Raw genomic sequence first — 12,941 nt, 5'->3', positions numbered from 1 at the left:
GACGTTCTACAGATTGGAATTCCCACCTCATTCCTCCCCCGGTTGTAAACAAATAAAATTTTATTTGGATAAATACTTTAAAAAATGATAATTTCGCGATATAAATTTTTTAATTTGAGAAAGAAATTATAATTAAATTTTTTTTACCGAATATGTAATTGTCTAAATGCATATTTAATTCATAGTATAGGTCTTTTGTGAGATGAACATGAGTAAACTCAATTTATATCTACAACAAAAAATAATAATTCTGATATAAAAATAATCTTTTTTAATTGTTCATATTGATATAAATTCGTCTCATGAATTTGAACAATAAATTATATCAAAAGGTATTTTATTTTATTCTAAAAAGTTAAAAAGCAATTTTGTTTAAAAAAAAAGAAATTAAAAACAATTTAAAAATCTTTTATAAAACAAAGAGTAATCTTTCCACGTAAACTCTATTCTCATATTTTCCCTTTTATTTTCTTTATAATAATTATTAAATTATCATCCTCCGACCCCACATTTTCAATTTACTATTATTTTAGTAGAACAGCATTTACTCCCGTTTGGCCTCTTAAATTCAAAAGCGGTCGCCATTTTCATGTTCACGCAAAATCTCTCACTCCAATTCGTTCTACCTCGCCGCTATTTATGGCGGTTCCCGGTGATTCCTCCGGCGAAAACATTTTCACCTCCGAGACTTCGATTCTCGGTCAGAAACTCTACGTCATCATAATCACTACAGCTGTGCTTATTCTCGTCGTTTTCCTTTTGATCCTCCTAATCCTTCGCCGGAATCGGAATTCCAGACGACGCTGCATTGCGGTAAAACACAGCTCAAGACTCTTGCCTCTGGTCTGTAAAGAGATCGGAGAGGTTAAAGAGTCTATTCAAGGACAAGCCATTGAAGTTGGCAAAGTGTTTGATCAAGGAGAAAAGGAGAAAGTTGGTAGAGACAGAGAGAAAGTGCTTTTGATTGAAGATGTGGTCAAGGAAACGGAAATTCACTCGGATAGCATCAAAAGGAGTTCGGAAAGCAACGAATCGAGCTGCACCAGTGACGGTTTGTGTGGCTTCGGCTGGGGACGGTGGTTTAGCTTGAGCGAGCTTCAAATTGCGACGGATCACTTCGCCAATAAGAATGTGATTGGGGAAGGAGGCTATGGTGTTGTTTATCGAGGCGTCTTACCAGATGGATCTTTGATTGCTGTAAAAAATCTTCGAAACAACAAGTAAGTTCATCGAGGAATTGTTTTCTATGATTTTCGATTTACTTGGATTGTACGAAAACAGGAAGTTGGAATTATATGAAGTTTGATTACTGAAAATAGTTTCGCTGAAGGTAGTCTGTATGATGCATGTCAGAGGCTGTAGTTATTATTACGCCAAGCAATTGCATTACCATACTTGTCTAAATTGTAAATAGTAAAATCTGTTTATGCTTTTATTTTAGTTGTCAGACGCAGATGATTTCGTGTTGAAGTTGCAGATGATTTCGTGTTGAAGTTATAACTTGTATTTCGTGATAAGATTTTTTTGTTAAAAGTGCTCATCTAATGCATGTGGAATTAGTTGAAGTAATATTGTAAGTATGCGTGTTTGGTGAGGATTTTTTGGATGGAATTTAAATCGAATCAATGCTTCTTAGATCTAGATTTTATTGAATTGAGTGCTTGATCGTTTGTTTTCGTCTCTTTTGACCAGGGATCGAATAAAAACAAAGTAAATGCTTGCTTTTTGATTCTTTATTTCTTCTTGTTCTTCTTCATCATCTGTAGGATGAACTTTAACCCACCCTTTACCTTTTAATAATTACTATTTGTGCTGTTGCAATATCACTCTGTTACTTTATACCTTCTTCGTTTAACTTTATCCTTTTGCATATATCGCTCTTTTAAAGTCTAAACATCTTCTAATTTTCATTTTTTCCATTTATATATATAGTAAAATATGTTATTCTTGTGTGAGATTGTTGGTTGAAATTGGCTTTTGCCGTTCCAGAAATGATGTTGACTATTTTACAGAATTTCATGATGAAAGAATTCTCACTTTACTGTTAAACAAAGTAAATAGTAAAATTTGTTATTCTTGAGTGATATTTTTGCTTGAAATTGGCTTTTGCCGCTCCAGAAATGATATTGTCTGTTTTTACAGAATTTCAGGACGAAGAAATTCTTACTTAACTGTTAGACCCTGACTTGTTTGCTATTCCAAGTCTTTGGTGGGGAATGACCTCATGTTACTTCCATTTTAGTGCAAGGCACCATTTGCCCCGAGAATGCACATTGATTTAATAAAAGGTTTTGTCACTGATAATGCATTCATTTGGCATTGAGGATATGTATTTGAACAGTTAGAACAACATTCATTACAAGTAAATTTGAGATTGAACAGTGAAGCATAAAACAAAATATGAGGTAATGGCCATTATGCCTCTCAACAGAAAAGTCCTCGTGATGTGGATAAATTAGCTGAGTTATTGTATAAGACATAAGAGAATGAAAGTTGTCCATGACACTTATTTTTCTTTAAGAGATTGACAAATGAACTCTAGAAAATGTTACCTGACTACTTGATTGTATGATGTCTGATCTGATTGTCAGCAGGGGCCAGGCAGAGAAGGAGTTTAAGGTGGAAGTTGAAGCCATAGGCAAAGTAAGACACAAGAATCTTGTAGGTCTGATAGGTTACTGTGCAGAAGGTGCTCAAAGGTACCTAACTAGCCCTCGGTTCAATGTAGATATAACATGCCTGCTTAAATTCTCACTACAATGTCTTTTTCTCTCTCCAGGTTCCTTGTGTATGAGTACATCGAAAATGGCAGTTTGGATCAGTGGTTACATGGTGATGTCGGGTCAATTAGTCCTTTAGGTTGGGAGATCAGGATGAAAATTGCTGTTGGGACGGCAAGAGGGTGAGACAACATACTTATTGTCATACCTGATACCCCTTGTGTAGAACCAAATGATGTTTCCCATTTTAGTGTAAATTGATCATTGAATTAGATTGAAACGATCTAAGGAGATTACTTGGTACCCTTCAGAACTTTTGAAAGTTGAGCTAAATTATAGCTGAGAGATTCCACCATAGGCAGCTACTAACCATCGTTTCGTTTGTGCTCTTTACCACTATTATTACCCTCTTATTTCTACTGATACATGGATTTGCCAATGCTATCACAGATTGGCATACTTACATGAAGGTTTGGAACCCAAAGTTGTTCATCGTGATGTGAAATCCAGCAACATTCTCTTGGACAGGAAATGGAACCCCAAAGTATCAGACTTTGGACTTGCCAAACTATTGGGTTCTGAGAAAAGCCATGTTACTACACGTGTGATGGGAACATTTGGGTTCGTCCTTTTCTGGTATTTATTATGTGCTTCTCCATTGAATAAAAGCACGCTATCAACATTTCGGTTAATTTTCACAGATATGTCTCCCCTGACTATGCAAGCACGGGTATGCTCAACGAGGGGAATGATGTATACAGCTTTGGAGTTCTACTCATGGAATTAATTACTGGGAGGAGTCCAATAGACTATTCAAGACCTCCAGGAGAGGTTCTTCCCATGATAACTTTTCCAACCCATCAAACTTACATAATGCAAGGTAATTGCACTAATACACTTTTTCTTTAAATTTCAGATGAACTTGGTAGAATGGTTCAAAGGTATGGTAGGGAGTCGTCGTGGCGAAGAGTTGGTAGACCGTTTGATTAAAGTTCCTCCTCCCCCAAGATCTTTGAAAAGATTACTATTAGTTTGCCTTCGCTGCATCGATATGGATGCCAGCAAACGTCCAAAGATGGGGCAAATAGCACACATGCTTGAGGCCGATGAATTTCCTTATTCTGCGGTGAGCATTATCCTCTGCAATATAGTGCAGGCACTATGAATTGTTAGCTATTAAATACATCGTTTTAGAATTTGATGATAATTCTGCTTTAAATTCTCTGTTTTCCATTGTGTACTGATTATAGTTTTTCAGAAAAATATGCTAATTAACATGGCCAATGACATGTTCTCCTGTTAGCGGAAATAATAAAAATCTGAAACACAAATTGATATATTTAGATATTTGAAACAGAAGTCTGGAACACCTAGCTTCTTGTGTAATTTTTTTGATGAAAATAACTATTTGTTTCACAGGAGCCACGTTCTGTTCGCGATACAACTCCGCTGCATCCCCAAACACTTGTCAACAATAACATTAGATCACTTCGTAAGGAAGTGGGGAATGATGACGAGGAAAGAACGAGGTGTAGATGAACATTATCAGTTTTATCAATGATCGATGGATTGAAAAATGTAAACTTTTTACAGACTTTATAGCATATATGATGGCTGATCTTCCTTTTTAAGGGAGACTTTATTTTCCTTTGGGGGATTGGTGATGCTACTGAAAATGTGGTGACCCGTGTGTAATGATAATTAATAAGAGATTATTATATACATCATACACCAATGATTGGTGAAAATTTAATTTAATTCGGGCAATTAATCTTTCAGCATGCAAAAGCATGAATGAATTAGAGGGAAGTGTCTTCAATGTTAAGTAAAAAATGTTAGATTTTATTAGATTTGTTCACAAGTAAACACACAATCCCTTGTTGGAAAAGAAATTAAAGGAGACTTTGGAAAAGAATTTAAAGGAGACGTTGAAAGGTTAATAAAGACATAGGTACCAAATAAGTTTAATTTATACTAGTCACACCCTACATGCATTATGCGTGTAATGTTATATACAAATATTATATTCTGTGTATATATAATATAAATTTATTTTTTTCAAGTATTTGGTTTTATTATTATTATTATTTTTTTTTTTTTTTTTTTTTTTTTGCAATTTGATAATTTTTGGGGTTTTTTTTTTGAAAATAAAAATAAAAGTGAGCATATATACCAAGAGACAACTAAGGTGCTATTGCTTTATATATAGTATAGATTAGGGAATAATTGGAGGGAATTAAATATATATTATTAATAAATATAATGGTCAAAAAACAAACTAAGTGATATATCTTTTTAAGGAAATGTTGTGATTACTATATATAACTGATATTTTCTACCAGTTTAATAATATCTAATTCACTTATTATATTTCCCTAACAAAAAATTTCACTTATTATATCATTTGTAGTAATCTCTTTCTCATTTTTGTTCTTGGGAAATATATAGATTTTGCTGTCTATTTTTTCATTTATTGTATAGAATATATCCCGTAGGAATTTGCTAAGCAAACAGTGGAGACAATAATTCCTTAATTAACGACATCATAACAACTTACGCACCGCGTACGTTCAATACCATGCATTTCAGAATTAATTATTTTCTAATTAACATGGTATATATATTAATTACTCGTTTCTTTCATCTTTCTTTCCAAAAGTTTTCATGAGGCTGCTTTTTTCATCTTTTTTAAAATTTGATCTATTGTTATGACAGTGAATTTCATATATATAAATATACTGATATTTAATGCTTTTGGATTGTTGCTTTATAAGGCACCGTTCTGTTCATCATATTACTAATATATGTATAACTCATCTCATCCAATTCCACGTTCTTCTCATCATATTATTTATCCATATATTAACTATTTATTTTACATAAATCAAATCATTAATTATTTATCTCATATCAATCAAATCATTAAATTCAAATTACTATATTACCCCTTATATATAATATAATTTTTATTTTATTTATTGTTAAAAGTACAAAATAGTCATTTAACATTTTTATATAAAATTTAATCAATCAAATCAAATAAACCATAATCTATCAATCAAATCCAATATTATTTTAACTATCATTTCTTATTTATTTTTATTACATTATATTACATATGTATATATTACTTATATCATACCTCAAACCAAACGGTGCCGGATTGTATTGTGCATCTTGTACTTGATGTTGAGTTCGTGTTTTATTTAAAGCGGTTTGAAGTGTATTGTTTTGATTCAGAACATGGTTTTGTTCCAACTTTTAACTTCTTTTTGTAAAGTTGTGTAATTAATTTGTGACGGGTTCGAATTCGATGGAGTTTTATATATATATATATATATATTCATAGAGCTGTATGTATTTATATAAAAGGGTTGACCTCGAAGGGAACCTCATTTCACATGAGTCAGAGGCTCATTGGCTAATGCGAACGTTAAATCGAGGGATGTACACGAGCGGCAGAGATCTGAAGGAGGGAGCAATATGACCAACCCCCAGAGCATACCCCCACAATATTTCAGCCAAGAATATGCTACACACGAAGATCAAACCTGCAATGTTGGAGAATCACCTCAGACGTTACCAACTCACTTATCATGTCCCTGTGGGCGAGCTGTATGTATTTATGTATGCATGCATGTATGTACTCTATTTCAACGTGATCTCACATGCTTATTATTTTTAATGTATTTTTATCGGTGTAAAAAACAAATTTTCATCATTTTCTGATTAATAAATCATCGTTATTTTCTGCCTAATTTAAATTATATCATGGTAATAGAACTTATATCTTTTTTTAAAAAAACAAAAGTAAACAAAATTAATATCAAATTTTGTAGTAGGTCTTATGTGAGACGGTTACAAGTTGGCCTAACTCTTTTAACAATAAAAAATAATATTTTTCATGAATCGAATCGAGTAAATAATTCATCTCACAAAATTAATCAATAAAATCATCCGTGTCATAAAAATTGTGTAATTTTTTATACATTTAACTTCTCTCTAGCTAATGGAAAATTTCTCAACATCATACTATATTATTATAGTAGAATGACTTTAATTAACCAACTTTCAATTAATTGATGAATTTTGAGAATAAATTACGATTATATCCTAACTTAATTTACAACAAAACAAAATTTATTAGACAAATTAATCATTTTATTCGATCTCTTCACTAAAATGACCGTCGCTATTTTTATTTGTATTTTCAAAATTTTTAGATTATGTAGTAAAAATTAAAGGAACGCTAGTATATATAATTTAACAAATCTGAAAATATATTTAAATTTAACAATAAAATATTTTTTTGGGAAAGATCAAAGTTTGGGCCAATGTGTTTGAATAAATCGAGTGAATGTACTTTGGGTGTTTTAAATTCTGACGCCCCCACGTTCACAACTCTTCCAAACCCCTTCAAACTGAAACCACTTTACCGTTGTAAGCTTTCTTCTTCGATTTACACTTCTCCATCTCTCTACTTGATATCCATTTTTCAAAGATGCAGAGATCTTTCAAATCGATACTATTCATTCTTTCCTTGTGTTTTCTCTCCGCTGGTATGTATGTCTCTAGCTTTATTTTTATCGATTTCTTGGGTCATTTTCTTTTCGTTCTTGTTATCCTCCATTTTCATCCAAGAAGTTCTCTTTCTGTTGGACATGCCTTTCTTTACCTTAGCTCTGAAGCAAGCTTTTCTTTTCTTTTATTGGTTCTTTTTGATTCTTGTTGAGGAAGAAATTAAAGCAGAAACCCATTTGTTATTCTTCCATACATCTGTTGAAATTCTTGAAGAAAGATTCTTTTATCTTTTGCGATGCAGATTCGGAGTCTTTTATCGGAGTCAATTACGGGGAAGTAGCGGACAACCTCCCGCCGCCGGAGTCGACGGCGAAGCTCCTGCAATCTACGAGCATAGAGAAAGTGCGGCTGTACGGCGCCGACCCTGGAGTGATCAAGGCGCTGGCGAGCTCCGGCGTGGGGATCGTCATCGGCGCCGCCAATGGGGATATTCCGGCGCTGGCTTCCGACCCGGATTTCGCGGGCAATTGGGTCAATTCGAATGTGCTGGCTTATTATCCGGCCAGTAAGATTATTGTCGTTACTGTTGGTAACGAGGTGGTGACTTTAAATGATCCGAATCTGGTCTCCCAGCTGCTGCCCGCCATGCAAAATGTCCAAAACGCCCTCACTGCTGGTAAGAACTTGTGCACTTGTTGAGGGAGAATTTAGGGTTATGATTGGAATTTAAGGATATTTTCTTCATGTCATATTTCATCAGATTATTTAATTTTTTAAATAAAAATTGTAGTGTTGGAAACTATGAAATAGGTAATGAAACTATGGATTAGGATATTATAAAATTTGGAGGGAAGTGAGATGATCCACATTACAAGAGTAAACAAAAGTTCAGAGAATTTCTATATCAAATTTGAATCTTTTTTCATGTGATATAATAATAAAAAAACAGTGCCACCTTTAAGATGGTATATATTTGGACCTTGAATTCTAAGTTATGATCATGATTGCAGCGTCTCTGGGTGGGAAAATTAAGGTGTCGACGGTACATTCGATGGCTGTTTTGGCTCAATCAGAGCCTCCTTCGGCCGGAGCTTTCGGCTATGGTGACACAATGAAAGCATTGCTGCAGTTCCACAGCACGAACGGGTCGCCTTTCATGATCAATCCCTACCCTTTCTTCGCATATCAAAGCGATCCAAGGCCTGAAACTCTGGCCTTCTGTTTGTTCCAGCCAAATCCGGGACGTGTGGATGGAGGAACCGGCATCAAGTACATGAACATGTTTGATGCACAGGTAATTAGCTAGTACTGTCTATGGTCTTGTAATATTTGAGTAGTCTCGTAGAGTGGCTTGTACAATCAAGGTAAGTACACTTCAGGAATTCGAGAGAGGGCCGAAAATAGGAAGTCTAGTGAATGAGTGGATTTGAGGAGACTAAACTTGCAATTTTAGAATACTTGTACATAAAATATGGAACACGTCTTCGAGGGTTGGTTATATGCAGATCTTTTGAATGTATACTCTGTTCTAGGCTTAGGTGCTAACGATTTTCTCCATTGCATTAATGTAACGAGATGTATCTGTAAATTTTGAGGTGAATTATTTACTTCTCGTGACAAGTTTTACTGGAAATTATTCTGATTTTCGAAATTTTGATTTGCAAGGTTGATGCAGTACACTCTGCCTTGAGTGCAATGGGATTTAAGGATGTTGAAATTGTGGTTGCTGAAACAGGTTGGCCTTATAAAGGAGATCCGAACGAAGTTGGCCCGAGTTTGGACAATGCAAAAGCCTACAACGGGAACTTGGTGAGCCACCTTAAGTCGATGGTTGGTACGCCACTCATGCCCGGAAAATCTGTGGATACGTATATATTTGCACTTTATGATGAGGATTTGAAACCTGGTCCTACCTCAGAGAGATCTTTTGGGCTGTATAAGCCTGATCTTTCCATGACTTATGATGCCGGTCTCTCGAAGAGTGTACTGGTAAGACAACAACTCGTTCTTTAAGTTTTGAAATATAAGAGTCATAATGAGTTTAAATTCAAATCTTCTGTGGCTTATGAATGATCTTCAAGTGTTCTACAGAAACACGGTGTACAGAGAATCATAAAAATATGGACTTTGATAATCCGCGTTGGAATTGTTCATCATATTGCTTCATATCATGATTCTTGAATCTCGAATTTTTTTCTTGAAGAACATGACGAAAGCTTATTCAGAATTTTGAAATAATACACGATGTTTTATAAATTCATGTTATCTGCTATAAGTTTATTGAAAGCGTAGTTGACGGCATTATCAACATAACAACGCAAATTGTTGGTTTGCCTAGACACCAGCCCCAACGCCAGCGGCTCCGGCACCATCTCCAGATAAACCTGTTCCTGCAACGCCAGCGCCTCCATTGATTCCGGCTCCGACAACTTCTGCTCCTGCAACACCTGCGATTCCAAATATCTTGAATCCGGCTCCAGCTAATCCCACAATTCCTAATACTATCCCACTAACTCCAGTAACACAAGTTCCACCGCGAATAACAGGTTGGTGTACTCCTCGGCTTGGAATATCTTTGTAGCATTGAATACCTGCTATTACACCAAAAGCTAATAGCTCAGGACAGCTATGACAATTATTGCTTCGAACAATCATATTCCTAAGCAACCCAAAAATTGTGATATTGCCATATCTACTTCTGTCGTATATATATGTGTGCTAATTTCTGCTGATGCAATGAATCTGGTGGCAGGAACTAATGGAGCCACAGCTTCCTGCAGACCCTTACACTCGCTAGTACTGCTGATCATGGTAAGTAGTTTATATATGGTTTCATGAACAAACCTCGTGTTATGGATTTGTTTTCATCCCATGTTATCATAAATCCAAACCAACTTTTTATCCTCATGAAGCCCTGAGGAATCAAATATAAAAGGGAACGAGTCATTTCGCTGAATGGTTTCTTGCTACCGGCAGTTTGATCTTATCTTGTTTCTTCCCCCCATTGGCTATAGGACTAGAAATCAAGCACTAAGCAGGGGATGAACCTAGAATTTAGTCAAGAGTATAATACGCGAGAGCTAATATATAGTAATATGTGAACGTAGTTTCGAAGTCTGGCAAGGATCTTGTTTTTTTTTGCGTTACACAAAAATTTAGTTGTATGAATCGAATCAACGATCGATGCATGGCAGCAGTCAAAGACACACATTATAAAAAACGAGTGACTAATCTCCCTGCTCAGCTCGCATTAGATATGATTGTATCTTTGTTTCTTCTGTTATTGTGACAATAGTTGCTTGTGTTGTAGGTCACAGCACTTGCATTTACATTAATGGTGGAAATACATGAAGAAAAATAGGAATATGTGTTTCGGTACAAATGCAATGTAATGTTGTATTGTATGTATAAGGAAAATGTAAAGATTAATTTGTTGTGCGTACGATTTATAACATGTTATAAATTCTTTTACAGATGTATGTATGAACAGTTTGCCCATAAGAATTAATAATACTGATTTAAAGGGTCATTCACACTCGTTATTTGTATAATTTTTGTGTATCCCTTCGGTTTCATTTATTTTAATTCCCAAAGAGGGTTTGATATTTGATTATGCATACTAGTGTTCGATCATCCAATGATTGAAGGAGTTATTAATCAGACTTCTGAGTAAATTTATTGTAATTTATGTTATAGTAAAGGAAGTGGAAATATTTTTATCATATCCGTGAGACCGTCTCACAAGAGACCAACTCGTGGAATAAATAGAGGTAAATTTAGTTAGTGCGTGGAATAAATATGAGTAAAATTAGAAATTAGTAATTTAGTTATTGAATGGAATAAATTATTGGGGCAAAATTAGTAATTTAATTTAGTTAAAGTGTTGAATAATAATAAATAGGGGGAAAATAGTAAATAGTGATTTAATAAATCAGAAATTAGTAATTTGGTTAGTATGTGAAATAAATAGAAGTAAATTTAATTAGTGTGTGGAATAAATAGGAGTAAATTAGAAATTAATAATTTAGTTAGTGTATGAATAAATTATTACCCCAAGAATAGTAATTTAATGTAATTTAATACATTTAGTTAATGTGATGAATAATAATAAAGGAAAATTAGAAATTTAATAATAATATTAATAATCATCAAATAAAATACGGGTATATACTGGGATTGTATATACTATATATTCAAGTCATATGTATTTGAAAGTTAATTTATTGTCATTTAAAACCTTGAAATGTTAGTTATTGTGTAAAATAAATAGGGGTAGAGTTAGTAATTTGTTAGTGTGTGGAATAAATAGGGGCAAAAGTAGCAATTAATAATTTAATAAATTACAAATAAGTAATTTGTTAGTGTGTGGAATAAATAGGGGAAAATTTAGTTAGTGTTTGGAATAAATAGGAGAAAAATTAGTAATTTAGTAAATTAGAAATTAGTAATTTAGTTAGTGTGTGGAATAAATTATTAGGGCAAAATTAATAATTTAATTTAATTTAATAAATTAAATTAATCTGTTGAATAATAATAAAGAAAAATTAGTAATTTAATAATAATATTAATAATAATAAAATAAAATACGGATATATATATATATATATATATATATATATATATATATATATTTGGATTGTATATTCAAGTCATTCTAAATTCTCAATATTAAAAACATTATTAATTCTTCTGCCACTTAATTTTTACTTTTTGGTTATGTCTATGTTGTTGTTTTGTTTAAGTTTCTTCTATTAAAATCAGCAATCTTCTCATCATCTTGAATCTCTGTGACATATTTTTTTGGAGATGAGTGACTTTGATTCTCATTATGAGGTTTTGTCCATTTTATTTGCGCTTGTTTTTTTTTTCCACCAGTTTGTATTTCATTGATGTTATGAGTCTTTTATTTCTTATTATCTGTAATTTTCTCTTTAATTGTTCTGGTTTCTTGAAACCATCGCAAATTATCTGTACTGTGGCATTCTTATATGAGACAGAATTGTCTAATTTGAAAAAAAAAACTTGCGATCTTCTTTTCTTGGGTGATAAAGTATATTTTTTTATTTCAGTGTGTACATGGTTGCTACAATATAAAATATGTAATTATTGACAATACTATAAGATAAATATAAAAGTATTGGAATGAATATTTTAAATTAACTTACAAATGTGAGTGTTGATGTATTTCTCAATAGAACCAATAAATGACACTGCAACGTCTCTTCAAACAATGTCACTCAATTTGGCCGTTTCACTTTGATCTTGAACGATTATTGTTATTTGGTAACTGAAAAATCAATTGTGAGAATGTATATTGTAGTAGCCCGACTAACTTCCTAAACATGATTAAGGAATTCTCAAATGGATTAAAGGAGTGGAAAATCGGATTCAGGACGTCGAAAATAGTCCGGAAGGGTTCGAGTTGTCGGGTGGATCGGATGATCCGAACCTGAAGATCGAAGAGTCCGATCAGTTTGGAAGCTAGAGTTGGAGTTCGGAAGCTTCGAAGCGTTTGGACGATCCAAAGGTAAAGATCGGATGATCCGATCTCGTTCCGATAAGAGATTTGATTTGCCAGCACCAGGAGATCGGACGATCCGAACTCTATCGGCAGCCAGTTATCGGATAAGAAGACACGTGTTCCGAAGGGGGTTGATTAGAGGAGATCGGACGATCCGATCTATGTCTATAAATAGGAGG

General features: G+C 33.6%; 2 protein-coding genes across 2 annotated transcripts; both read left to right on the top strand.

The window, feature by feature from the left end:
- Window positions 1-590: 590 nt before the first annotated feature.
- LOC140860309 (probable receptor-like serine/threonine-protein kinase At4g34500) lies at window positions 591-4,420 on the top strand. The gene is made up of 7 exons (XM_073263261.1): window positions 591-1,220; window positions 2,595-2,699; window positions 2,780-2,902; window positions 3,171-3,341; window positions 3,422-3,551; window positions 3,637-3,846; window positions 4,140-4,420. The coding sequence occupies exons 1-7, from the start codon at window positions 640-642 to the stop codon at window positions 4,257-4,259; spliced, it is 1,440 nt and encodes a 479-aa protein (XP_073119362.1). The 5' UTR covers window positions 591-639; the 3' UTR covers window positions 4,260-4,420.
- Window positions 4,421-7,116: 2,696 nt separating this feature from the next.
- LOC140866050 (glucan endo-1,3-beta-glucosidase 7-like) lies at window positions 7,117-10,730 on the top strand. The gene is made up of 7 exons (XM_073270915.1): window positions 7,117-7,279; window positions 7,543-7,917; window positions 8,252-8,535; window positions 8,907-9,230; window positions 9,580-9,787; window positions 9,994-10,052; window positions 10,552-10,730. Exons 1-7 carry the CDS (start codon window positions 7,222-7,224, stop codon window positions 10,600-10,602), a joined length of 1,359 nt encoding a protein of 452 aa, XP_073127016.1. The 5' UTR covers window positions 7,117-7,221; the 3' UTR covers window positions 10,603-10,730.
- The last annotated feature ends 2,211 nt before the right edge of the window (window positions 10,731-12,941 follow it).

Source organism: Henckelia pumila, chromosome 4, assembly GCF_033568475.1.
Source record: "Henckelia pumila isolate YLH828 chromosome 4, ASM3356847v2, whole genome shotgun sequence".
NCBI lineage: Eukaryota > Viridiplantae > Streptophyta > Magnoliopsida > Lamiales > Gesneriaceae > Henckelia > Henckelia pumila.
Note: the sequence above shows the minus strand (reverse complement) of the source record. Positions and strands in the feature narration are given on the sequence as shown.

What these genes read in the sequence shown, in the direction of transcription:
- LOC140860309 (XM_073263261.1), top strand. Translation starts at nt 640, where the DNA reads ATGGCGGTTCCCGGTGATTCCTCCGGCGAAAACATTTTCACCTCCGAG. An exon ending in AAAAATCTTCGAAACAACAA is followed by an intron (nt 1,221 to 2,594) that starts GTAAGTTCATCG and finishes GATTGTCAGCAG; the next exon opens with GGGCCAGGCAGAGAAGGAGT. An exon ending in GCTGTTGGGACGGCAAGAGG is followed by an intron (nt 2,903 to 3,170) that starts GTGAGACAACAT and finishes ATGCTATCACAG; the next exon opens with ATTGGCATACTTACATGAAG.
- LOC140866050 (XM_073270915.1), top strand. Translation starts at nt 7,222, where the DNA reads ATGCAGAGATCTTTCAAATCGATACTATTCATTCTTTCCTTGTGTTTT. An exon ending in CCAAAACGCCCTCACTGCTG is followed by an intron (nt 7,918 to 8,251) that starts GTAAGAACTTGT and finishes TCATGATTGCAG; the next exon opens with CGTCTCTGGGTGGGAAAATT. An exon ending in CGCTAGTACTGCTGATCATG is followed by an intron (nt 10,053 to 10,551) that starts GTAAGTAGTTTA and finishes CTTGTGTTGTAG; the next exon opens with GTCACAGCACTTGCATTTAC.